This window comes from Colossoma macropomum, unplaced genomic scaffold, assembly GCF_904425465.1.
Source record: "Colossoma macropomum unplaced genomic scaffold, Colossoma_macropomum, whole genome shotgun sequence".
In the NCBI taxonomy this organism is placed as follows: domain Eukaryota; kingdom Metazoa; phylum Chordata; class Actinopteri; order Characiformes; family Serrasalmidae; genus Colossoma; species Colossoma macropomum.
Window position 1 is genome coordinate 4,727,127 of NW_023494809.1, and position 24,776 is coordinate 4,751,902.

At 38.9% G+C, this 24,776-nt stretch overlaps 2 protein-coding genes across 3 annotated transcripts in view; one reads left to right on the top strand and one right to left on the bottom strand.

Annotated features, from left to right (window-relative positions):
• Nucleotides 1-341: 341 nt before the first annotated feature.
• cep72 (centrosomal protein 72) overlaps nt 342-24,776 on the top strand; it is a 56,735-nt gene continuing 32,300 nt past the window's right edge. The window contains exons 1-12 of the mRNA XM_036558076.1: nt 342-418; nt 643-770; nt 2,503-2,695; nt 4,588-4,702; nt 5,730-5,908; nt 6,358-6,425; nt 6,543-6,582; nt 6,924-7,127; nt 7,284-7,432; nt 8,006-8,099; nt 8,748-8,926; nt 9,685-9,811. Coding sequence (XP_036413969.1) covers nt 346-418; nt 643-770; nt 2,503-2,695; nt 4,588-4,702; nt 5,730-5,908; nt 6,358-6,425; nt 6,543-6,582; nt 6,924-7,127; nt 7,284-7,432; nt 8,006-8,099; nt 8,748-8,926; nt 9,685-9,810 — 1,548 coding nt within the window. The 5' untranslated portion in view covers nt 342-345 and the 3' untranslated portion in view covers nt 9,811. The remainder of the gene's footprint in view (nt 419-642; nt 771-2,502; nt 2,696-4,587; nt 4,703-5,729; nt 5,909-6,357; nt 6,426-6,542; nt 6,583-6,923; nt 7,128-7,283; nt 7,433-8,005; nt 8,100-8,747; nt 8,927-9,684; nt 9,812-24,776) is intronic.
• LOC118798636 (tubulin polymerization-promoting protein) overlaps nt 18,293-24,776 on the bottom strand; it is a 34,428-nt gene continuing 27,944 nt past the window's right edge. For both annotated transcript variants that reach the window (XM_036558078.1, XM_036558080.1), the window contains exons 4-5: nt 20,410-20,563; nt 18,293-18,537 (exon numbers count right to left, since the gene is read on the bottom strand). In XM_036558078.1, the coding sequence (XP_036413971.1) occupies nt 18,328-18,537; nt 20,410-20,563 (364 nt within the window). In that variant the 3' untranslated portion in view covers nt 18,293-18,327. The remainder of the gene's footprint in view (nt 18,538-20,409; nt 20,564-24,776) is intronic.

Below are 24,776 nucleotides of genomic sequence, written 5' to 3' on the forward strand. Positions count from 1 at the left end.
CATTTCACACCAAACCACTCTGAATGACGGTGTTTACATCTCAACCATTTAATTATGTAGAATTTTTGAAAAATCAGTGGAGTTCCCCTTTAAGTCTTTGGTTTTGGAACTGTCCCTTTAAGAACTGTGTCACGTGTAAGGTTGTTTAGCTAGCTCGGCGCAGCTTCCTCACAAATATTCTTAAATATAAGTGAAATTATCGCCTGGAAATACTCAGATGAGTGTATCTGGTGTTTAACGTTGCTTTTACTCCAAAAAACGAAGCGTACAAATCGTGTTTTGACGTTATTTTACAGCGGATTGAGGCGCATGCGCACTGCGTGTCATCTCCGGCCGTTTGAAACTATGGCGGCAGACGGTTTATCCATAACAGAGCAGTGGATACGAGAAAAGCTCAACCTTCAGCACAGCTGCTTGGGTAAAACTTGACTTATTTGACTGTATAGAAACCATACGACTTAATAAACGAACTAAGGATTCGGTTAATTACGTTACGTCAGCATTTTACGAAGACATTCAGTCTGAAGTCGTTTGCTAACGTGGGCAGGCTAACGCCGTTAGCTGACAGTTACAACGCTGCTTGTAGGCCAATATTGATGTCTAACTAATCTATCTAACACTTAATTACTGTGTCATTAGCAGACGTTCGATCACTGAGCCTCCCCGGATCATATGAGACAGGGAAAATATGCCATTTGGGGATTTCTCTGAAGAATTTTGTCCGTCTGAAAAGTTTGGATCTCTCTCATAACGCGCTGGAGTCCGTACAGGTGAGCAGCACAGCACACAGGTCAGCACTGCGAAGAGGCTGTTGTGTATTTTATCATTTTCCACAGCATAATTAAGATAAACTTTTGGAAATGTACATTTAAAACAACCATTCATAATGTATGTGATGCGATATACCCCATAAACTAAAAAAGAGAACACCACACAATGAATTTCAAAAGCAAAATGGATTATAAAATGTAATAAAAAGTGTTTTTCAGGATTACAGGAACGTGAAAGAGGAAACACAATTAAAAGAACGGATAAAAAAAAAGTTATTTTAACAGGTTATCACTTTCACCACCTTACACAAAGGGTTAAATAAGGCTAAAAGCTTACACAAATCCAAAGTAGAAAGAGAGAGTAGGACAGGCTGGGTCAAATCAGTTATAGGTTTATGCAAATGATATGTAAATGAGACAGTCTACATATACAATTGGTGATTCATCATTACAAATCAAAACTGTTATAGTGCAGCCTTGGGTTTGTTCAGAAACTAAACTGAACACAGTGTCATCGGTGAGATTCAGAGATAGTGTCCATCATGCATCTTAATGACGGCAGTAAGAGTGACTCTCAGTCAGGCTGAAGATCTCGAAGGTTCCCAAATGGTCACTTTACACACACTTATACGATGATAGAAAAACCTATTTCCAGCTCCTGTACTGTAGGCAGTTGCCATGTCTGGTAGAATAGAACGGAGACCGTGTCTGGCCCACACTCCTGATCACCCCTCAACCCCAGCAAGCACGATTAAAGCGTATCAAAAGGTACTAAAATTAGGGAATATCATGTAATATATGAATTAAAGTGATACTGCAGTTACTAATAAATGTTTGAGGTTATATCCGAATTTATTCTTATCAAAAGAAAAGCTGTAAAGCTTTATGTAAAATATAACCATTCTTAAGTAATTGCATGTAATAAGTTACACTACTCTGAAGGAATTAAAATAGTTTCATTGCTTATTGCACTTTCAGCACGGTGACTAGAAATTTGTAACCTATTATATTTCAAAAGTAACTTTGCCAATATAAACATATTTGGCAATTATTTCATTGATGTTTATTGAAGTAACTGGTATTGTGGTTCACTTAGTTCGGTAACATTGTCAGGTTAGCTGGATAATTATTTCATGAAATAATAATAATAATAATAATAATAATACCTAAACAATATTGTAGTGTCCTTCTCAAGGAACACAACAAGCATCACAGAGACATAAAAGCCAAAGAGCTATTATTCCTAGATGTTATAAATATATACTTAATCAAAATGTTCTATACTGAAATGATTCAAACTTGATTACGGTAGATAATTTACATCTTTTCAAGGGCTTGAGAGTGAATATTTGATTTTTTTTTTTCATAATTATAACTTAGAAAGCAATGCAAATGGATACAGTAAAAAGCAACAAAAAAGTAGAGGAATGCAGTTGTTGTATCCTAGTCGCAAGAACAAAGGTTTGCTTCCTTGGAAAACTTTGTGGAAAATAAAATGTCGCTGTTGTCAGAACAAAACCTCGTATCTCCAAAATGGTAACTTTACAGGAGAAGGAAAAAACCTACTTTTAATGTAAGTCAGTGGAACCAGAATTTTTTCCAAGTAATTTTAGATCATTTCTTTGTTCCATTCATTAATTTACACACAATACAAAGGCCCACAGATATTTTCAGATGATGTCAAAAACTGAAAAATTTGTATTTTTCCCTCTTGTTTGTTTGAAACCTGCAGGGCATTGTGCACTTAAAGCTGCTTGAGAAACTGAACTTGTACTACAACAGATTGTCGTCTCTTGAAGACGTCCTAGCCTTACGCAGACTTCAGAATCTGGAGGAGCTGGACCTGAGGCTGAACCCTGTTGTGCAGAAACATCCATACTACCGTCTATATTTAGTCCACGCCATCTCCAAGCTTCGTAAACTCGGTATATTTTCATTGATTACTAAACTACACACTTCAAAAAGATCTTCAAGGGTTCTTTAGTAAAGAAAATGGTCTCTATAGAACTATGAACACTCAAAGAACCCTCTGCATGATTAAAGAGTTCTTTGACCATGAAAGTGTTCTTCAGATTGATGGAGAATGTGCTGCAGATGGTTTAATAGAGAACCTTTTCAAAAAGGGTTCTGTGTAGAAAAGAGTTCTTCTGCTGTTACAACCAAACAACAGAACCTTGTTATAAGGAAAAGAAGAACTTTTCTCTGTAGAACCATCTACAGCACATTCTCCATTAATCTGAAGAACCCTTTCCTGATGCTCTTTAATCTCTTTATTCATGCAGTATGTCCTCTGAGTGTTCATGGTTCTGTATTGAACCATTTGCTTTACCAAAGAACCCTTGAAAAAACATCTTTAAGAAGGTACTATTAACTGTGGTCGTAAGAGAACCTCGTACCCAAATTTCTGTGAATATTTCATGTTAAACGGACCTGCACATTGTTAAAAAAAGTTTTAAAGGGCCTGTATCCTACATCCTACACTGTTAGGAATAAAGGTTCTGTGCAGGTACATTTTTCCTTCATCGAGGTACAAACAATGTAATTGTTCCCTAAAAGGTACAACAGTGGTTTTAAGGTCTGATTGTGAACCTTAAATAAGTTTTCCAGGTAAAAAGTTCGTATTTGTACCCTTTATAACCTAAAGGAAGAACCCTTTGTTGTTCTAAAACAGAACAACAAAATAAAAAGCCTGTAGACGAGTCGGGGTGTGTGGAGTCAGTACAGCTTAGAACATATCATTTCAGTGGATTATGGTACAGTTACACCGGTCAGGCATAACATTATGACCACCTCCTTGTTTCTACACTCATTGTCCATTTTATCAGCTCCGCTTACTGTATAGGTGCACTTTGTAGTTCTACAGTTACAGACTGTAGTCCATCTGTTTCTCTGATACTTTGTTAGCCCCCTTTTACCCTGTTCTTCAGTGGTCAGGACCCCCATGGACCCTCACAGAACAGGTACTATTTGGGTGGTGGATCATTCTCAGCACTGCAGTAACACTGACGTGGTGGTGGTGTGTTAGTGTGTGTTGTACTGGTCTGAGTGGATCAGACACGGCAGTGCTGCTGGAGTTTGTAAACACTGTGTCCACTCACTGTCCACTCTATTAGACACTCCTACCTTGTCAGTCCACCTTGTAGATGTCAAGTCAGAGACGATAGCTCATCTGCTGCTGCACAGTTTGTGTTGGTCATCCTCTAGTCCTTCATCAGTGGTCACAGGACGCTGCCCACAGGACGCTGTTGGCTGGATATTTTTGGTTGGTGGACTATTCTCAGTCCAGCCCAACACACACTAACACACCACCACCTCATCAGTGTTACTGCAGTGCTGAGAATGATCTACCACCCAAATAGTACCTGCTCTGTGAGGGTCCATGGGGGTCCTGATGTGAGCAAATAAGTTGGTTGTTGTGACATCACAGAAACAGTTCATTCAAAACAGGCTGTTTTTATAGCTTAGTTTCCATATATGGACTGGAGAGCAAATGATGTGTATGTACTACATCACATTCTTTTATTTTTATTATTTTTAATTTATTAAAAAAAAAGATGAAGGTAAATTTGGGCCCTTTAACTTTTGCGGTGGCTTCACCTCCTGTGGAGTTTTAACGTGCTAAATGTGCTTGTCAGAAATGAATGGAGTAAAATAATAAATCTTTGACAATTTGAGCCTCATAGGTTTGTTTAGTTAATAGTTTTGTCTCCTATAATAAAAATTGCTGCTTCAAATAAACAAGATTGTCCTACAACAGGAACAGTTTGTGTTGCGTACGTGCAAATATATGTATTTCTTTCTGTTCCTTCTCTTACAGACGACTTTCCTGTACGAGACCGAGAGAGAAAAGCAGCTCTGATGCACTTTTCTGTTGAGTCAGCGGTCAAGCCTAGTCAGAAGTCTCAGCCTTTCACAGAGGAAAAGGGGAACAGGTGACTTTCTCTGCACACCTGGGGTTTTTACAGTGATTAAGACTGTACTCTGGGTTGGTAGTGTTTATTAGTAAGCATGCTGTGTTCCTTAGTCCATTACCTCTACCGCTACAAATCTTAAAAAGTAATCAAAAGGCTGCAGTGTCCGATTATCTTACTGCCCTTCTTTAGCATTTAGTCCAGTAGGGTCACTTTTTTATTTTACATATTTTAATGAAAAAGTTATTTTCTGTTTAGCTCAATTTGATAATGAAGTGTATCTCAACAAATCACTCAACATTTTAATAACCACCTCACACACACACAGTACAAAAAGTATTGATGAGTCTCGTCCTCTCTGAGCGTTACATACTTTAGCAAACTAACTACACGCTGCTGCTTAATTAGCTTAAAATACAAATCATTTTGTAAACGTGAAAAAAATGCCCTCCACTTGTCCTGGAAACCTGTTCACACAGAGCTCAACCAGCATGTTAAACTGGCTGGCCTGAAGAGCTTTAACATTAGTCTACATTATTTTTATTATATCGCTTTGTTATATTTTAGCTATTGCTTATTACTTACTGTAGCTCAAATGTATCCACAGGCTCAAACAAAGCACCGCATGCTTTTTCCACGGTGGTAATTTAGCCTTTGGTGAATCTCAGTTTGTCAGAACATTGCCAGACATTTTATTCATTCAGCTCTTCACATTTACAGGCCACATTTAAGCAGATTAATCTGTTATTAATTGATGAATTCACATGGATAACTGAATATCAGTATTTTTTTTTTTTTTGCAGTCCTGATTTGGACCCAAAGTCATTTTCAAATCAGTACTTCATCTAACAGAATGTCATTACACGGAAAAGATTAAATTTGGCACTGGAGTTCATCTTTAAGTTTTTGAGGACCCTCAGCTAGTCCATTGTTCACATCCAAGTCCTGAGCTGGCTGAGTCCTGGGTTGTGTATAGATGAATGGAGGACTGAGAGATCATGTTTTTCTTCTTATGGTTTTTTAATTACTTTTTGAATGTTTTTTGCAGGAGCAGTGATCACAGGATTGCCTCTGTGAACAAGATGATGATGGCAAAGCTTTCTCTTCGAGAAGGTAACGAGGAAACTGTTCTAAATTACAAATTCAGTGAGGACAGGAACACGGCGGTGCAAGAAGGTTCCCCTTTGACTGAAGAGAAAACTAGACGAGAGTCCAGTCATTCCCCAGGTAGGCTAGGAAAAATCATCGGCTTAAGTACTCTACATAAACATACGCATACTTAAACCACTGTTACAGTGCTGTTACATTAGCAGTGTTAGTTAATAATGCAGTGAATAAAACAGTGAATGAACCAGCACACAGCAGTTAGCAGGATCTGCTTTGCCTGTTGGAACTATTGGTCAGGACCTGCTTGCTGTGTCCTGTGCTGTGATGTTTCCGCAGTCTGAAATGTTATACTTTGAACTGGAAAATGTGATCTGTGATTAGCGATCAGAGATTTTGCCTTATAATTGAGATTTTATTGAACTTGAAATTGTAATTTACAATGCAACACCTGGTTACCTACTTAAAGTTAACACAGCATATCTTTTTTATAATCTGTGTAAAATTTTTGCAATATATTAGGACTGACTCTACTGTTCTAATGTGGAAATTTCCCTTTTTTTTTTTTCCAGACAATCCCTCTGACACTATACATTTAATTAACGGCTATGATTCTGATGCGTCATCTGCCCAAGATCAGGTGCGTCTTTTTTTAATCTCCTGATAATAAAACACTTGTTTTAGTCATCATTGTTTAAAGTCATTAAGCATACATACTGAGTATGTTTTGATTTGTCTAACTGTTATTTATTTTTAGGAATCTGAGCCAAGTCTTGGGAAAGCGCACGGTAAGAATGGTGAGTGCATAATCTGTTCTTGACTATATGTCCACAAGGGGGCAACATTTCCATATTTTTATTTCATCTGCCAGTACAAATTGTTCAGTTCAGTGTTGCCCAACACCAGTTCCGGAGAATTTGGGCACCAGAGCTTTGTGAGATTTTCTGCTCTACATAGACTTAAATCAGGTGTATAAGAGGCAAAAAAACAAAACTTGCTTTGTATTTGTTAACCTGGCAAACACCAGTTAATATCCGATGTCCATTTTAACTCATTTTTATCCAGCATTGAAATAAATAAAAGTAAAATGTCACACTTTGAATATTTCTTTGCTATTATTTTCCTCTGCCATGACCAGAGACTCGTGTCCAGCACACTGTCCAGCGGCGGTCCTCTCTGAAGTCAAATGATGCCCCCAGAGTCACTTTCTTCAATGCATCTGTAACAAGACACAGTCCTGAACATCTACGGCAAAAACCAGCAAAGAGCCTCGTACACAGCAGAATACAGGCTAAGAGCAGCTTCACGCCACATCCCAGCTACAAAAGCCCAGTTTTGAAAGGTATTTCCAAGTGTGGCTGTAAATATTCCACTGAATGTTCTGTTGTTTCTTTAGGGGCATTAGGTAATATAATAAGTTTCATATGTTTTTCCAGATGTATACATAACATGATGGTTATTTGGTGTTGATAACTCTCTCTTAATTTTATGGGAGAAGATAAGAAAGCTGAAGTAGTAAAACATTACTCAGAGAGTGGAAGAAACCCAGTGCTGCACCCTCCAAGACTAACGTACAGAAAGACTGAAATGGAAGGAGATCCACAGAGACCCTCGCTTAAACCTGAGAGAGCAGACAAGCTACACAAGGTAAGTGGATTCATTAAAGCTGCAGGTCAGTGACGAATCAAAATTACCCAGTTTTCCTCCTTACCTTAATAGTAGTCGATCAGCCAAGACGTGTTTGGTGTCTGAAGGTAGCTTCTTTAGTTTTACACTGAAATGTTCTGAAAAGCCCTTACAAGATGCTTGAGACAAATCAGGACAAGGTCAGCACTTTAAGCGTGATACTAAATATTACAGGATTTAATTGCATATGTGGCACAAACTTGTCAAATGTCAAACTTTTCAATGTATTGACATAATTTTAATGCTGTGTATAATAAAGATGCATCATCAATGCAATTTTTTTGTTTTATATGATTTTTTTTAAAGCTGCAAAAAAAGACAAACCAGACCAAATTATTTCATCTTGCAAAAACATTTTTCTCCCTGCCAAATCAAACAAAAATCACCACCCAATCTGGCAACACTGCGTTGCACTGTCAAAAGATGATGTTCCCGCATGTTATATAGTAAAGACGTTACATTAATGTATTCTTGATAGTGTTTAATGTCTTCTCTAGTATAATAATTTTTGTTGTATGCTGATTTTATTCTCAGGGAGCCTATAAGAAACCGATGGAGCTGCTCCTCAGTTTGGTGGATGAGTACTGGGCTGGGAAGAAGAAGAACCACAACACTAAGCACTTCTTCAGTAAGTGATCATCTTCCAGACAGAAGCTGGGATTTACTCATGGACACAGAAGCTAATTGATACTCTGTGCTGTCCATGATCTGCTCTTATGTCCTTGGTCATCTGCCTACTTAAACAAACAGTTATTTTTATAATTTAGTTTACATACTGGATATATTTTGTGATCGTCCTTTGCATTGATAATTTATGGAATCAACAGTTTCACCAAGACAGATTTTTTTATATGTGCAGATGCACTTGACCAGTAAAGTGATTGTCATTCTGATTATTGGGTTGCTGCTTCTGCCTCTGCATGGCGTTGGTGTTTTATATTCTTGCACCTGTTCTGAGAGAAATTCAGTGTAGAGGAACTACAGTTTTAGTAGTGAGCGTTACTTCCTTGCTACGTTATCTTATCGTAAATGGAAGTGTGTTGGAGAACACTTACATTGATTGAGCATGACTGGCAGATTTACACAGTTACCCATAATATATTCCTTCAGCCAAGACTTGTTTGGTTTCTAAAGTTTGCTTCTTTAGTTTTGCACTGGGAACTACAAGGCTAGTGAAGCTAACAAGCACTGGAAGCTTATACCCCACCAATTAGCCTAGTGTAAACTGTGTAAATCCCAGCTAACATCACTTGTGCTCTACAACTTGTGTCTGCAGTGCAAGCTGTCCGTATCCTCTGCATGATGGAGCAGGAGGTTGTGAGTGGAGAAGAGGAGATGAAGGCTCTGAGAGAAAAGATCCAAACGCTGAACACCCAGGCAGAACTGCAGAAGAGACGGCATCAGTCAGAGATACAGAGTCTCTCAGAGCAGCTGCGGAGAGCATACGGCTCTGTCGTAAGTCTAATCAGAGGTTTAAGTCGTTCAGAATGAATCAGGTAGTCAGACTGAATCATATTAAAAGATTCACCCACTTTTTCAAACCTCTATAAACCAACTACATTTGGCTGACCACTTGTGTGGCTTTTGTAAAACAACATAGAACTGACCAAAAAAAGTATTTTTTGGGAGAAAATTTTCTGGCATATATGCTATGTGAACAAGATCAGTTAGCCATTAGTGACATTGATGATGGTGGGCTCATCATCAATCAGGAAAGGTCATCTCATTGCCTACTTAAAAACAAAAGCGCTCTATAATGTTCATATGATCCACATGGTAATTCTGACAGACTGTAATACACTACAGGAAGTGTAGGGGGCGATATGGCTTCTACTGTTTCATTTAAAAAGCCTCTATAATGTTCATATGATCCACACAGTCACTCTGACAGACTGTAATACACTACAGGAAGTGTAGGGGGCGATATGGCTTCTATTGTTTCATTTAAAAAGTGCTCTGTAATGTTCATATGATCCACACAGTCATTCTGACAGACTGTAATACACTACAGGGAGTGTAGGGGGCAATATGAGTTCTATTAATAAAATGGAACTAAAAACAAATGGGACTATGACTGGTGACGCTGATATGAAATGACGGAAAGCATAATGGTTTGATGTGGCTAGTAATCAACAAGAAGCCGAAAGATTAATTAATTATAGAAATAAAGTCTTGGCTCCCGTTTCTAAAGCTTTGGTTATTTTGTATTAAAGGAGCAGCTTGATGAGCAGTTGAGGAGTGTTTTGGAGGAGAATGTGTCCTTGCAGAAGCAGCTGATCCGATTGGAGCAGAAACTCCTCTCTGACCAGCTGAGAGAAATGTCAAACACTGGAGACTAAGGTCAGTTCATCAGGTATGTTTGTCTTTCTGCTGGTAGAACTGGTCTGTGTGTGTTTTTGGCTGAAGGGGTGTGTGATGTACAGTATGATTCATTTTGAAAAAAGTGTCAGTAACAGATCTGAAGGCCACATTTATGCTACTATTTTTTTTATACAGTAATGAATTGTACAATATAGATTTGAATATAAGAGGCCAGATAGAAATGGGTAGTTTTAGATGTTACAACCCCGTTTCCAGAAAAGTTGGGACACTGTGCAAAATGTAAATAAAAACAAAATGCAATGATGTGCACATCCTTTAACCTCTTATTCTCCAGGGTATATTTTGGTTTGTCCATCTGAATTTATGTGACCAAATCATAAGGCAGATTATTCAGTAACTGCATGAAATAAATGTCAATGTTTATTTTATTTATTTATTTATTTTTTGTAAAAGTTCCCCTCAAATTAACAGAAAATGTGTTTTATGATCACACATATTGCTATATGCTTACAATTTACTGCTGAAAACCAAAAATCTTAGACACTCTTTGTATTATTTTATAAGAATATTTTTTACAGAGCAGATCACTGAAGAGACGCCATCTGTTTATAGTTTATAGCCCAGATTTGTGGAAAAATGGGTCGACTTTCAGTAGAAAAAAAAATTGTGAGTTCAGCTTCTTTTATTATAAGGGTTTATAATTACATCACCCATCTATTTGACTGGAAAGAAGACAGTTACAGCTCTCATACGACCCCCACCTTTAGAATGAAGTTTATGAAATATGAAAGTTATGAAGAATATGACGAAGTGCGTTTTGGAACCACCGGTGGTCTCAAGTTGAAGAGGTTAAACCCTATATTTAATTGAAGATAGTACAAAGACAACAAATCAGATGTTGAAACTTGATTGGGTATAAAAAGAGAGTCTTTCAGAAGTAAAGATGAGGAGGGGTTCACCACTCTGTAACAGACTGCACAATCAAATAGTGCAACAATTCAAGAATTATTTACTTCAATTTTTTTTCAAATTATTAGCTTTGAAATTTCATGACCACTTTTTAATGAGGCATTATATTTTTAAACTGATGGCCAATGTTTTGCAGCTTTCTCAGTCATTTTAGGTGCATCTACAGCTCTGTTCATCAATGTGGACACATTTAACATTTTTTTTTAAACTTTATTTTTTATTATTGTTTTTAAATAATTTCCTAGCCTCGTCCTGATTACCTGATACTGATACCGAAACCCATGAAGCTGCACAGGACTGGAGTATTAGAACAATTTGCCTGCAACCAGATAAGTTTTATACTGTTGAACATTGGATTGAATCTTTTGAACGGACAAAACACATCTGGTAGTTAGGAGGATGGTCTTCTACAGCAGGTCAGAATTGGTGGTCTGTTTCATATCTTAGTGAAACATCACATTATTAAAATATGTACGTGTTTATTGGTGGCCTAGTTCTGTGCGAGCAGTTCTGAAGATTTTTCCTTTCTCAGTTGTGCTGTAAATGTGATGTGCACTCTCCGCACAGACTTCACACACAGACCACAGTGAATGAGGTCATTGACAGTGGACTGAAATTAGCAACTGCATCAGTCATTTCACTCAGCCAAAACTTATTCTGTCGGTAAGGTTGATAAACTTTAAAGGAACGTTGCACGCAGAGCGAGGTCGCAGTAGCTTTGCCAATAATAATAATGAAGATTAACCTGTTTGTGCTGTACAACTAAATTTAGTATGATGAGGAAAAATACTACAGTGATTAAACTGTGTAAAGTTCAGTGACGTGACGTGCATTTTTGTGTCTGAGTTCATTATTCTCTTATTAAACAAATTAATAAACACATGACAGAATATTACAGCAGCTCCATTATGTGCACACTTTTTCAGTGCCTCAAAATAAAACTCTTTTTTTGTTTTCCAGAGTGTACAAATGTCAGGTGCGCTACCATTCAGGTGTAAATACAGATTAAGTAAAAACGTAATTAAGTCATATAAAATTCTAATTCTTATAAAATAGTTTGGCTTTTTATGTTTGAAACCTTTAAATCATAACATGTAACAATGTAGGGCAAACTTTTTTTGAAAGAAATCCATAAATGAATTTCTTCAAATGTCAGACGGCGCAACCGACAGCAAAGAACTTTTATTCTGATATGCATTTAAGAAAGAGTGTATTTTCACAAATGCTGGAAGTCATTTTTTAATTCATTGAGGGTAGGTCAGTTTGCCAGGTCAAGTGGTGGTTATTATAATCATGTTTATATATCGAAAAACGTAAATACAACATTGAGTTCATGTAAGTAGTTTTATATAGGTGTCCAAGTACAAATACACAGTGATGGAAGATGAAGTATAATGTTTTTATTAAAATGTGGTTGCACCACTTGACATTTTCTTGGTGGGATAATTTGATGATTTGGTTTAAAAAGGAATTTATAAAATTAAAGGAATGAAACTCATTTTGATACTTTAGTCTTTTTAAAAAGGATTTCTAAAATGATTTTGAAGCCTGTTTGGTCATTGACCCATATACGCCTGGCTTATTTAACAGTAACCATTGGAGGAACTTTTGTTCACAAGCAAATTAGGATTTTATATTGTGCTGTTAAAAATCAGTAGTTCATGTGATCAAAAGCGGTATGCAGTTTGGTAAATATGAAAAAAATCTTCAAATTTGTGCTCAGACAAGCTTGAGCATGTATGAACTGAAGGACATTTCAATTTTCAGATATTGACATTGATGGGTTAAGTACCAAGCAGCTGACGTGTCTCAAACCCAGAGTGGTTATAACTCCATAAATATCGTCGCTGTACAAAGAAAAACAAGTATCTCCAGAAAATATTTACAGTATATTTACAGGAGACGGTTAAATGCCCTTAACCTTTAATGTACCTTTTAATGTAAAGAGATTCAGTAATTTTTGGGCATTTCTATTGGTCCAATCATCATGAAATTTTCAGACAATGTAAAGGAAAATTGTTATATTCAAATGACCTAAAAGAATAAAAATCAACAAAAATGGAGATACATGTGGTTTTTCTTTTATTAGCGAGTTTTGAGCAGAACACAATTTGTAATGGTAAGGAATCATAAATTATGTGTTTTTGGGTGGGGTTCTCCTTCAAGCATTACTTGTTATATGATGTAATAGAGTGAAATAAGTGATGCGTTGTACCCAAGTCTGAATGGGAAATAAATGAAAACCAGGCGGTTCCTCAGGTCAGGTTTTCTTTCTTTTGTCCTCCCTTTTTTTTTCTTCATTTCTTTTAATTTATTCTGAACAACGCTACAAAACATGGACAAGTTAAATTCTTGAACGTTACCATGACATAACATGCAGCAGGGCACTGTAACACATAAAAAATAGTTATATGAAAAATAAGACAACATTTGTTCCTCGAAACAGAGGGATTACAGTATTTGGCATTAAAGCACACACAAAAAAAATCAAAAATCATTCGTTAAATACAACAACAATATTCTTAACTTGCGGTTTGATATAAATATAAGTCACTTCCTAAGCAGGAACTAGCAGGAACAGTGCGCCACCATATCTGAAAAATAGATGTTCTGTAGAAGAATATGTCTGTACATGTTATAATCTCCTCTCGGGAAACCTGCTCTGTGTTTTTCTAACTTTGTGACAATTGAACTGGCACAGTTTCGGAAAAACTAACTAGTGGGGAAATTTTGAGCTTTACGATTTAGGTTACTGCATGTTGTTTGGCTGAAGTGCTTTTCTTGTAAACATTGTTCATTAGGCTGGAATAATTGCACATACCAAAAATGTAGCAAGGTGCCATGATATAAAATTACTCAATTATTACTTATAACACTGAAACTCAGAAAAAAATAAGTATTTTCAAGAAATATTTGAGTTCATATTATCGTAATTATTTTTTTTAAAATAAATTGTGCATTTTGAACCAGATTACCAAACCTGTACAAATCACTAAAAACGCTTCTCATATTTCTGCATAAGAATTTAATGTGCCCTGATGTTAAATTATTGAAACCCAGAAAAAAAACTACAAATATTTACGTGATTTTTTTTTTTAATATATTTTTTTCATTTTGTACCACAAAAAGGTTTGATTTTAGAAAAAAAGAAGTCTGACACGATCAACAGAGTTGTACACTTATTACTAGAAGTGTATTTCTGTGTGTTTCATAATTCTGTGTGAAGATCTAATTACGTTATGGAAGTTTAAACTTCCATATAGTTTTATAGTTCACGTATAATATCAGTTATGGAAGTTCTGTGCATTAAGCTGCTTTCACGCTGAACACGGTACTTGCTGCGCTTGCTGGTTGGGAGCAAAAGTGGCCAAAGTGAGGAAAGAACTTTGTGTTTAGGTGTAACCAAACTATCGAATTCACAAATTCTTTAAAGCATAGTTTAATGAATCCATTAAACAACCCAATTATGCTCTCTTTGTAAGGAAACATGCAGATCCTTAAGTACTCACGATCTTCACGCTGTGCTCAAAGAGCATATGACTTTATCACAACAACGATAAAATATTGTTATACATCAGTACCTAAAGAACGCTTACTGAACATACTTGTTTCTTTACTAAGAGAGTATAATTAGTTCTATTTAATTGCATTATTGCAAATTTTGTGCTCTGTACATTTTCACCCCGAGTGTCAAGTCAGTCGTGTCAAACTGGGGACCTTCCAGGCCGAAATGCTGCCGAGATCAGCGTTTACTCTCATCTAACACTCTGAATTCAGTTCATGGAGGTCTTGCTAATTAGCTGATGAGCTGAATCAGTTGTGTTCAGTGAGGCAGTGCGCTGAAGTCTGCTGTGTTTTTGGCCTGCGAGGACTGGAGCCTGACACGCTCATTAAGTAGTCAAATTATGTACTATTACATCCATGCTACAGGCAAGCTAACACTTCTGTGCACTGAAGTACTGAGTCAAAGTAAGTTTAATACAGCAATTATATACCAACAGCAGCTACTCAAACTGTGCTCTACTACTGCCAAAGCAACTTAATTACTACGTCTGACCCAGCTTGCAGGTTTGTGTGGGGTACTTTGGTGAGGTTGCCAGTCTTATGATTAGGTCAGTTCAGTACAAAGCAGTTTTAAGCTAGCAAACAATGTTTTTGAAGCGAAATGACATTCTTTTGGCCAAAATGAGACAGTGGTGTTGCCTGCGTCACTACACAGAGCCTCTAGCAATGTTTAGATGTTCAACAAGTTTTTTTCAAGTAAATTTAGAACAGCATGTTCAACTATGGGTGGGTTTAATTTAGTAATTTTATCATTTTTTAAAAACCTGCCGGCTTGTATGTAACAAAATTCATAGATGGCTCCTTAATTTGTTAATCAGAGGATCCAGTGACATTCGGAGGAAAATGCACACAACACGAAACATATTGACTTTGGACTGTGTCTGTTTAACACAGGGCTCTGTTAATTTTTCTTCCCCATAAACAAAACTGGCTTAGACTCAGAGTTGCTTACATGAAGCCAACTAAAGAATGATGCCATGACTTCAGAGGCCAGTTGCACAAACAGGTCTTAACGAAGGTGGTCTTAGGGGTGTGCATTCTTGTGAAAATATGTATAACAGTGGGTTACTAAGCCAGTCTGCTGTGCACATAATTACTTCTGGCTGCAGATAGCTGTGCCAATTCATACCACCAATATAAAAGCAGACAGTGAAACTTGCATATTAACTATTTCAGCTGCTTTAAACCACACTGGGACATAATCAGACAGATTGAAGTTTTAAAAAAAAGGAAAGGCACAGAGGGTTTGAGACGACAGTGTATGGTTTCTCAATCTTTTTGAGCTGTGAACACCAAAAAATGTACTTTGGGGTTTGTGACCCCTGTCAACTCAACCCTGAAAACCACCACAGTTTTTCCACATATCTTTGTCTGTGGGGTCATGGACAGAAGGTCTGGAAGGACATCTCTGCGGTCTGCTTCTGTTTAAATACATGCTACATTTCTAGCTCTTCTGCTTGTAGTATGCTCAAGGCAAGGACTTATAGTATTCTTACACAGGGCGGCTACAAAACCCAGGAAAAAAACAGGAGGAAAAGTGGTTTCTGACCATAAACAAGCAAACAGCTGTTCCAGTTGGTTTTAACTGGAGTTGTAAAATCTATGGGAATATCTGCATCTCTTTCTAAACTCAGTCATTCTGAATGAAGTGATGAGTCCAGTTTTTTTGCACACTTAGTAGCAAAGTTATCTAATCATGTGCACCCTTTAAGATGGAACAGGAAAATTCAGATAAGCTGGTGAATGAGAAACTGACTTCAGGTCCACGACTTTTTAGTGTTTCAGTTTCTCGTTGCAGATTAAACGTATCAGGAAACCAGCTGGAGTGATTATAAATGCAAATAAGTCCATTCGTCTCTAAATTATCAATGTTTGTCTAAAATCTTTCTCTTTGCCGTTTCGTTAGCTACCAGCTAGGCACGTTACTATGTGACCAGCAGTCTGTACTGATCTTCAGGGTTAAAGGGTGAATTAGCAGTTCTACATTAACTCCAGTGTTTAAGACCATTTATTGTTAAACTGTGTTGAACGATCAGCAGAGCTTTATTTTACTGCAAAGGGGGATTATTTTATTTTTACCTACTAATCTGATTCTGCTGTGGTCCTAAAGTTACGACCGACTTGCCTTGCGACCAAGTGTAAGCCCTGTTTGTGCAACCGGCCTCAGAGGTATATTGGCCACGCTGAGATTTCCCGGTTTGAGCACGGCACAAAAGTTGTAGACATTGGAATGTTGTTTTTTTAATATACAGGGTGATTCAAAAAGATTAATCTGATTTCAAAGCGCCATATTTTTTACAACCGTGAGGCACCTAGGAACCAATCACATACCACTTGAAAGAGGGGGTCATAGAGTTTCTGACAGTCAGTGGAAGATGGCTCCCTTCAGTCTGAGAGGAGATGAGACCCCTGAGCAGAAAGCGTTCTGCGTTCTCCACTTCAATAAGAATGAATCTTTAATAACTGTGCAATGTGGTTTTTGTGGGCAGTGAACCTCCAACAGCTCAGAGCGTTCGGCGTTGGTTCCACAACACTGGATGATCTCCGAAATCGCACTGAAAGAGCCGTGAGTGCAGCGACACCCGACATGATCAATCCAGTATGGGATGAATTTGACTATGGCGTTGATGTTGTCTGTACAGCTGGAGGAGGTCCATATTGAGCACTGGTAAAATTACATAATAAACTTTATGCTCATTTAAACCATTTACGGTTTACTGCATTGATCTGTAATGATTTACAAGTGAAATAAATCACTTTAAAATTGGATGAATCTTTTTGAGTCACCCTGTTGGTGTGTGTGTGTGTTTGAAAGCATAGCAGCATTTTTCCGTGTTCCGTGTGAAAGCAGCTTCAGTAGTCAGACTGATACTAAGTGAAGAAGGTTGTGCATAGCTGAACCGAGACACTGTGGGCAGACTTGATATAAACAGCAAGTGTGGAATGCATGTCTAAATTCCTGCTTCCGGTCGCGCTAATCTCAGTGCATTCATGGTGCTTTTTACGTGATGGGCATCAACAGAAGAAAATAACAGCCAGTGTTTATATTATGCCACCAAGCATTAGCATCAGAAATACATACAGATACACTATAAATATTTTTGACCCTATATACTGGATAGAAACATCAAAATATTAAGATATACAATCTTAATCACCAGTGATTTCTTTATGCACCAAACAAGCAGTTGAGCGTATGAACCGTTTTGCTACTATTAAAAGATGTGCGCAAATTTCACGAAAAAAAAAAAAATATATCAGTAGAATTCATTAAAGCTCAGTAAATTAGCTGATGGGTTAAACCTGGGCTTAGTCTGCAGTCAGTTTTGCTTTTTGGAAAGACATAAAAAGAAGTCTACACAAGTCCAATCTGACCACAAGGAAAGATGCACAATAAAACACACAAGTATAAAGGTCAATATTAAACATGAAGTAAAATAACCACCAAAAGAACTGTGAACTTTACATCTGATATTGTTACACTAAATACTCATCCTTCTTAAGTTCTTAAGAGGCCATAAAATGCAAATTATTATAGGCCACATAATGCAAATGATGGTGTAGGTAGTACATCTTATTCCAATAACACAGTCAAGAGCCCTCACTACAATGTTTGATGTTTAGCCTCATTGGAAAAAAGCATTTTTCTTCTGCTTAGTGTTTTTCTTTTTCTTTTTCTTGTCGTTATCAATCTTGGCATCATTCATAGCTCTTGGGAAATATTATTAAGACCTGTTTTGAGTTTATAAAACTTTTCTGATTTGCCTCTCTGAGACTTTAGTAGAAAGTTTGAGAGTAATCTTCGATTTGGTCAGGAATGTACCAGCTGGCGACGTCTCTGTAAACAGTGTTCCAGTTCTCAGACAGCATAGGAAAAGGAACAGAAAACGGATCTCATTCACAGAAAAACAAAAACAGATATAAACATACCCTCGACCGGTAATGGAAAATGCTATCCTGTTGTGCTCCTGTTTTGTTCGTTTGTGGAACAGGGAAATCTCTCACATGGGTTTCTGTTGGGGTTTGCCTTGAATTTTCTTTTCGTACGAGCCTGCATGTTTGTATCCCGAGACGTAGCCGGATGTGTCGACCATGTCGACCCGGCCTGCCTTGCCCTTCCCACGGCCCGTCTCGTCAAAGCGCTCCTTGTGGGAGCCTGTGAACTTGCTGGTGTCCGTCAGCCGCGACACGGTGGGGGACGCCACTGCCCTCTGCGGGGGGGGATCAAGAAGAGAAGGAAAGGTTAGAACTTAAGTGCTTATAAATGGCCCAGATTGTACACTTTTTCCTTTTTTTGTTAGCTTTTTTATGTTTGTACAGTTCGGTGTCCTCAAAACGGTCGTTCATTTTTCCATGACCGTAGCCTCTCTGTAGCCCTTAAAATTAAACAGCCTTTTTTGTTGCTGTGCCTTAAAGGTTCTGTATTCTACATCTTTCTTGTATTTAGTTTTTATCCACTGAGGTCCATTTCTATATATTTTTTGGGTTTATGTCCTGAAAAATGTTTATAATTTATTTTAACATTACCCTTTTCCAGCCTCTCTTTAGTTAAACAGGCTGTTTTTGTTACTGTGCCTTTAAGACATGTAGATGAGTATTGTGCCTCATTCAAAAAGCAGTCCCGACTTAAACTCTCCCTGTGACTTCACTATGAGTGGGCGAAGTTAAACTGATGTAGGCTGGTGTTTCGAATGTTTGGATCCTTTGAAAAGCTGCAGTGATACATTTGCCTACCGACAGCCATGAACAGCACAACGTTTAATCGTTTTGTCACATCTTTAACTCCGCTGCCAACTACCTGCAGGAACATCTCTCCACATCACTTCAACGTGAATGGCCGCAGCTAACTGCTGTTATAGGTATTTCTATACATGGTGTGACATCACAACCATGATCAATTAAAAAGAGGGCTTTTTGTCGCAGCCAGGTTTACATATGTGGACTGTATGGGCTGAGGAGCTTTAAAACTTTAACAAAATTTACTCTTTAATTAAGAAAAAAAAACAGTTTTTCATGACCTGGCCCCTTTAAAATTGCACCAAAGTTTTAAGTAGGTCTCCAAGTAAGACTCTGCATAGTAGTGGTCCCCAACCCTGCTCATAGAGAACTCAACCTTCCTGCAATCTTCCTGCCATCTAAATACTGACTTCAGAAGTCTTTAATTAGCTGAAGGGGTGGTTAGATTTGGGTTGAAGATGAAATCTGCAGGAAGGTAGGAGGGTTGGTGAGCACTGCTGTTTAGGGAGTACCTAGAGAATTTCTTGTGTAATGTTCACTAAGAATTTCTGTGCACACAGTTGTTCAGCTTTTCTCTGTCAGTTTTCCTGATTGTTACGTTGTAAAGGCTTACAAAAAAAAAAGCTCAAGCTTTACTTAATATAAGCTCTCAACACCTCTAAAGGAAATGACACCTAAGACTCCTATTTTTATTCTGCCCTTTAAAGGGAAATTCCACCGATTTTTTGAAATTTCTGCAAAGTTAAATGGTTATTCAGAGTCGTCTGATGTGAAATGCTCTGTTTAAGAGAAATTGTTCACAGTGGTGTTGATAGGAACCAGACGTCCACCTCTAAAAGCTCCCTCACAGGAAGTTATTACATGAAATGGTTATGAATTCACTGCCTGATGTCTGAGACATTGACTTTTGAGGTACCTCAAATAAAATGGCATTACTTGTGTTGTAGACATGGCGACGCCTGGTTCCTATCACCACCACTGTAAAGAAATCCGAGTCTCTACAATCAGCCGTTTCTTATGAACGATTGATGCAGAAAGTTTGATAAATCAGTGGAATTCCTTTTAAAGGTTATTTCAGAGCTATAGCCCTTAACTCCTATTTTTAGGGTTATTTTCACTCTCTTCAGCTTGTGACCAGTGGATTCTAATATGTTGGCATATGGTGTGCAAATTGAGCTTGTGAGAGACTCAAATATTGTTGGATTAACTAATAAATCAACTGTTCACATACAGTTACAAATATTGGATTATGACTAGAATAGTCGGTACTTGCTGACTGTCCGGAAACTAACTAGCTCTAGTGTTCTCACCTGCTGTTAGCCACATTAGCATTTATTAGCCATTACCGTGACTCCAGCTATAATTGGCGATTTCCCTTCTATCATCTTGAAAACCTCCTCTGCCGCCTCCTCGCTGGTTTTATCTTTAAAGCGCTTCCTGGCCAGCTCGGAGAGGGCCTCCCTGAACTGGCAATACGTGATGGTGCGGCTCGATTTGTTCCTAGAAAAAGAGAGCAAAGGAAAAGAGCCCACAATTAATCTATCATCATGTACACTGTGTGCTGTAAACAAAGTGTAAAGCAGGAGAACATGAGATTTGACTCCTCAGTGACGACTGACATGATGGATAGTTGAGGAAAGGAGTGAAACTATAAAGGTGTCAAGTTTGCATGGTTACCCCTGCAGTGTAATGGCCTCAACTGGGTTTCCAAGGAGAACAGAACCCATAATAAACACAGCCATGTGTGATAACACAAACAGGCCGGTTCTGAGGGCTGTCCTGCTGCAGGCCGCAGTCCGAGCAGCCTTTTGCTGTTTGGGAAACATTGTCCGAGTGGATAAAATCTAAAATCTCTGAATGTCCCTTCCAGCTATGATGCGTCCCTATGATGAGATCTCGAGTCTTTATCTTACAGGCAGTCAAAAAGAAGTTGACCAGTGACATACACTGAAGAAAAAAGGACGGTTTGGACGGGATTGGTTTTACGTGGGGAAGTGGAGTCATATAATTTTACCACAAGATGTCTGTAATGTTTATGACCGATTCTCACAGAATAAGAAATCTCTGTCCTGCACATGGCACTGTCCTGCGCCTCACTGCACACCGTCCATCAATGTGTATAGTTCTGCAGGCCACTGTCTTGGAGTCTTGGAGATGTCAGTCAAGAGTATTCATTAGAATAGGCCACACCCAGACACTTTTCAGCTGTTTTTTGAGTTTTGTGTTCAAACGTCTTGTTGAACTTTGGTTTAAAAATTCCAAATTTTCTACTTGTGCATTTGCGTACTGTTCGTCACTGTACTCTTCACAGGTACAAAAATACCACAGGCCGTCGACAGGAATGAGTCTCATTTCATTTGTTTCATTTCAGCTTGTGCCTTTTTTTTTTAGATCCCCTCTCTTTTTATTTACCTCAATAGCTGCCTTCCTCACCTCTCACTCACTGTTCAGACACCTCAAACTCGGCCTCACAGCTGATCAGCGGTCAGGAGATAGACCATCGTTTGGTTAGCCGCATGAGAAAAGGTCCTCCCCCGACCGCTGCTGCTAACTTGCTTACAGCTTAAGGCTTCTGGGTGGAACTCAGGCTTGTGAAATTTGGTTCTGCATTACATTCATCAGTCTTCTCACATACTGTGTATACATCTGTACCGTGGCAGTTCAGGACGAGTACACATACTGTTACATCCCTGCTGCGTGTCGTTCAGCACTTTGTACCACTCTACACTGCACTGTGTGCCGTTCAGTACTTTGTACTGCTCTGAACTGTGTACCGCTCTGCATTGCGTACCATTCTGTACTGCGTGCCATTAAACACTGTGCACCGTTTTGCAGTGTGCTGCGCACCGCATACATTTGTACCGTTCTGCACGGCACTGTGTGCCATTCTGCACGGCACTGCACACCATTCTGCACTTTGTACAGTTCCGCACTGCATGTCGTTTAGCACACTGTTCCGCACTGCACTACTTCTGCACTGCATACCATTCTGCACGGCTCTACATACCTTTGTACCATTCTGCGCTGCATACTTTTCCACACTTTATATAGCTCCACACTGCATGTTGTTCAGCACTTTGCACAGTTCTGCACTGCATGCCATTCAGCACTTTGTATTGCACTGCACTGCATACCATCCTGCACTGCATACTGTTTTGCACTGCACAACATACGTTTGTACCTTTCTGTGCTCCGTACTATTCTACACTTGACACAGTTCCACACTGCATGCCGTTCAGCACTTTATACAGCACTGCACTGCATACTGTTCTGCACTGCATACCATTGTACCGCTCTGAGCTGCATAACATTCCTCACTTTGTACAGTTACGCACTGCATGCCATTCAGCACTGTGTACCACGCAGCATTCCGCACTTTGGTACAGTTCCCTAAAAATATTTTGAGGGTTTTACACTTTTTATTGCTGGGACTTAAAGCGAACAGAACAATTGGGCCCTTTCAAAAGCATCACTGCCTGACACATGCATCTGAGTAGTCCTCTTTGACTGCCAGTGTAGATTCTAGAGCAGATACCTTTAGAATGAGACACTGTACCAGCAGGTACAGGGTTCTAGCCACTTCACTCCAAACACTTCTGGATGTTTATGGTGTTTCCTCAAATGTGTTCACCCCCACTAAGGGCCACCGCACCACATCTCACTTCCATGGCAAAAAGTGCATAGTAACACAAATACAAACAGCCATCGCCGTGGTGATGAATCACCTAAACAAAAGTCCATAAAGCTTGCGGTCTCCCTGAGTAACCCAGGCTGTCATAGCAACAGGCTTGGGTAAACACGCCCCCTTTGGGTTTATTATTAATTTGAGCTGTTGGGCGAGCGGGTGGTTTTGTTTGGGCGATCCTTCAGCGCTCCATTCCTCTCTGCCTGCTCCACACTGCGTAATGTCACAGAGGAAATTCTCCAACTCCCAGCGGACCGGTGTGTGTGTGTGTGTGTGTGTGTGATTATGCGTGTGTTTGTGCATGTATGCGAGTCATGTGCTCCGCAATAAATCATACACAGAACAGAACACGGAGGTGAGTGTCTCATAAATACAGCCTGAAGACAAGAGAAAATCAGCTTCTTGAACTTTTCAACTTTTTGTGTAGAAATGATGGTGATCTTAAAATGATGCCTTTTGGGTAGAGCTGCACAAAATCCAGCTTACTAATCTCGTTATCATGATACTAGTGTTTGCAATATTAATGTCATAGAAGGCTGCAGTATGCAAATTAGCCCTATAACCAATCCCACTGATGGGCATTTCTAGCTATGAGTGGAAAGAGTGCAGTTCTGATAATGCGGTTGCTTCCTTAGGGCCATAGCCAAGGGTATCACAGGCCTACACAAGCAAATTGAGATGGAATGTTCATTGGGCTGATTTTTTTAAGATAATGAACTTTGATTTGTTTTCTGCGAGTTGCTGTCACTGTGTTATGGCCAATCAAAATCATTATACTCTCCGCCAGCCTCCGCCTCATTTTCTCAGCCCTCCAATCACTGCTCAGCAACCGTTGCCATCTGCCATTGCCTCAAGCCTTCGGTTTGTTACCTGTGTCTGGCATGCCCTAGTTAGCTTAAGGATACCATGGTCCTCGATAATTTTGAGGTGTTTTATGAGATTCAGTGTGGAAACAGCAGTGCGACTACACAATCAGCACTGACTGGCTCTTAATGTTGCTAGTAGAGATGGAAGGATCGATTGGCTATGTATCGGGCCGATTTTCAGCCCAAATATGAGAGCAGCGATTGGCTGATATTTCTTTAACTTAGCCGATCCTGAGAGCTGATGAGTGGCATAAAACATATGAGCCATATTTCGCCTCAGGCTCCAGAATGTAAGCGCTGCACCATTTAAGGTGGAATGGGAAAATTCCTTTGAGAAGCCGGTGAATAGGAAGCCACCTTCAGTCTCGTCATATCTATTTCACGAATGAAAAACATTTTTCCTGAAGTATGTTACATATTTGGCTCCTGTTATGCTGGAAACTCACTGTGCTCACTGAACCAGCAGAGCTGTAATTAATGCGGTTTGTCCTCAAAGCTTTGAGGATTCGTTTCTGTTAGCGTCCGAGCGCTAATCTCATCTTATGCTGCACTAGGTTGTGTAGGTTGCGCCGATTGTGTAAGCTCCGGTTATTTCTATGGTTACGCTTACCTGAAGCAACAGAATGTAACCACTGTACCATTTAAGGTGGAACAGGAAAATTTGAACAAGAAGCTGGAGAAAAGGAAGGGGACTTGCTGTTGAAAGAGTTGAAGGCATGAAAAGGGATTAAAAGGGAACAGTTGCTCTGTTTCTGCTTGATAAGTGGACAACAAAGTTACTTTTGCAGTTTCACAGAATCAGTAGGTCAGTATTGTTTTGTCCTGGTTCATAATGTTTGTGGGATGTATTTGTTTTGCTATTGAGAATCACTTCTAGGCTTTTCAATGTGATATCCAGTCCCGCCCTCGATTGGTGTCAGCCAAAAGGCGATCGTATCGGCCTCAAAAACACTCTCTAGTTGCTAGCCAGTCTGCTTTTTTAGTCTCGTTCCAGTAGCTGCTCAGTTTAAACGACAAGGTCTGCAGTTGGCTATATTAGCAATTAGATGAAAAATTAGAGTTGCCACAGGGCAGCAGTTACATTCTGGCGCCTCAGGCATTATTTAAGGTGGAACGAGAAAATTCAAATAAGAAGCTGGCGAATGAGAAGCGACTTTCAGCC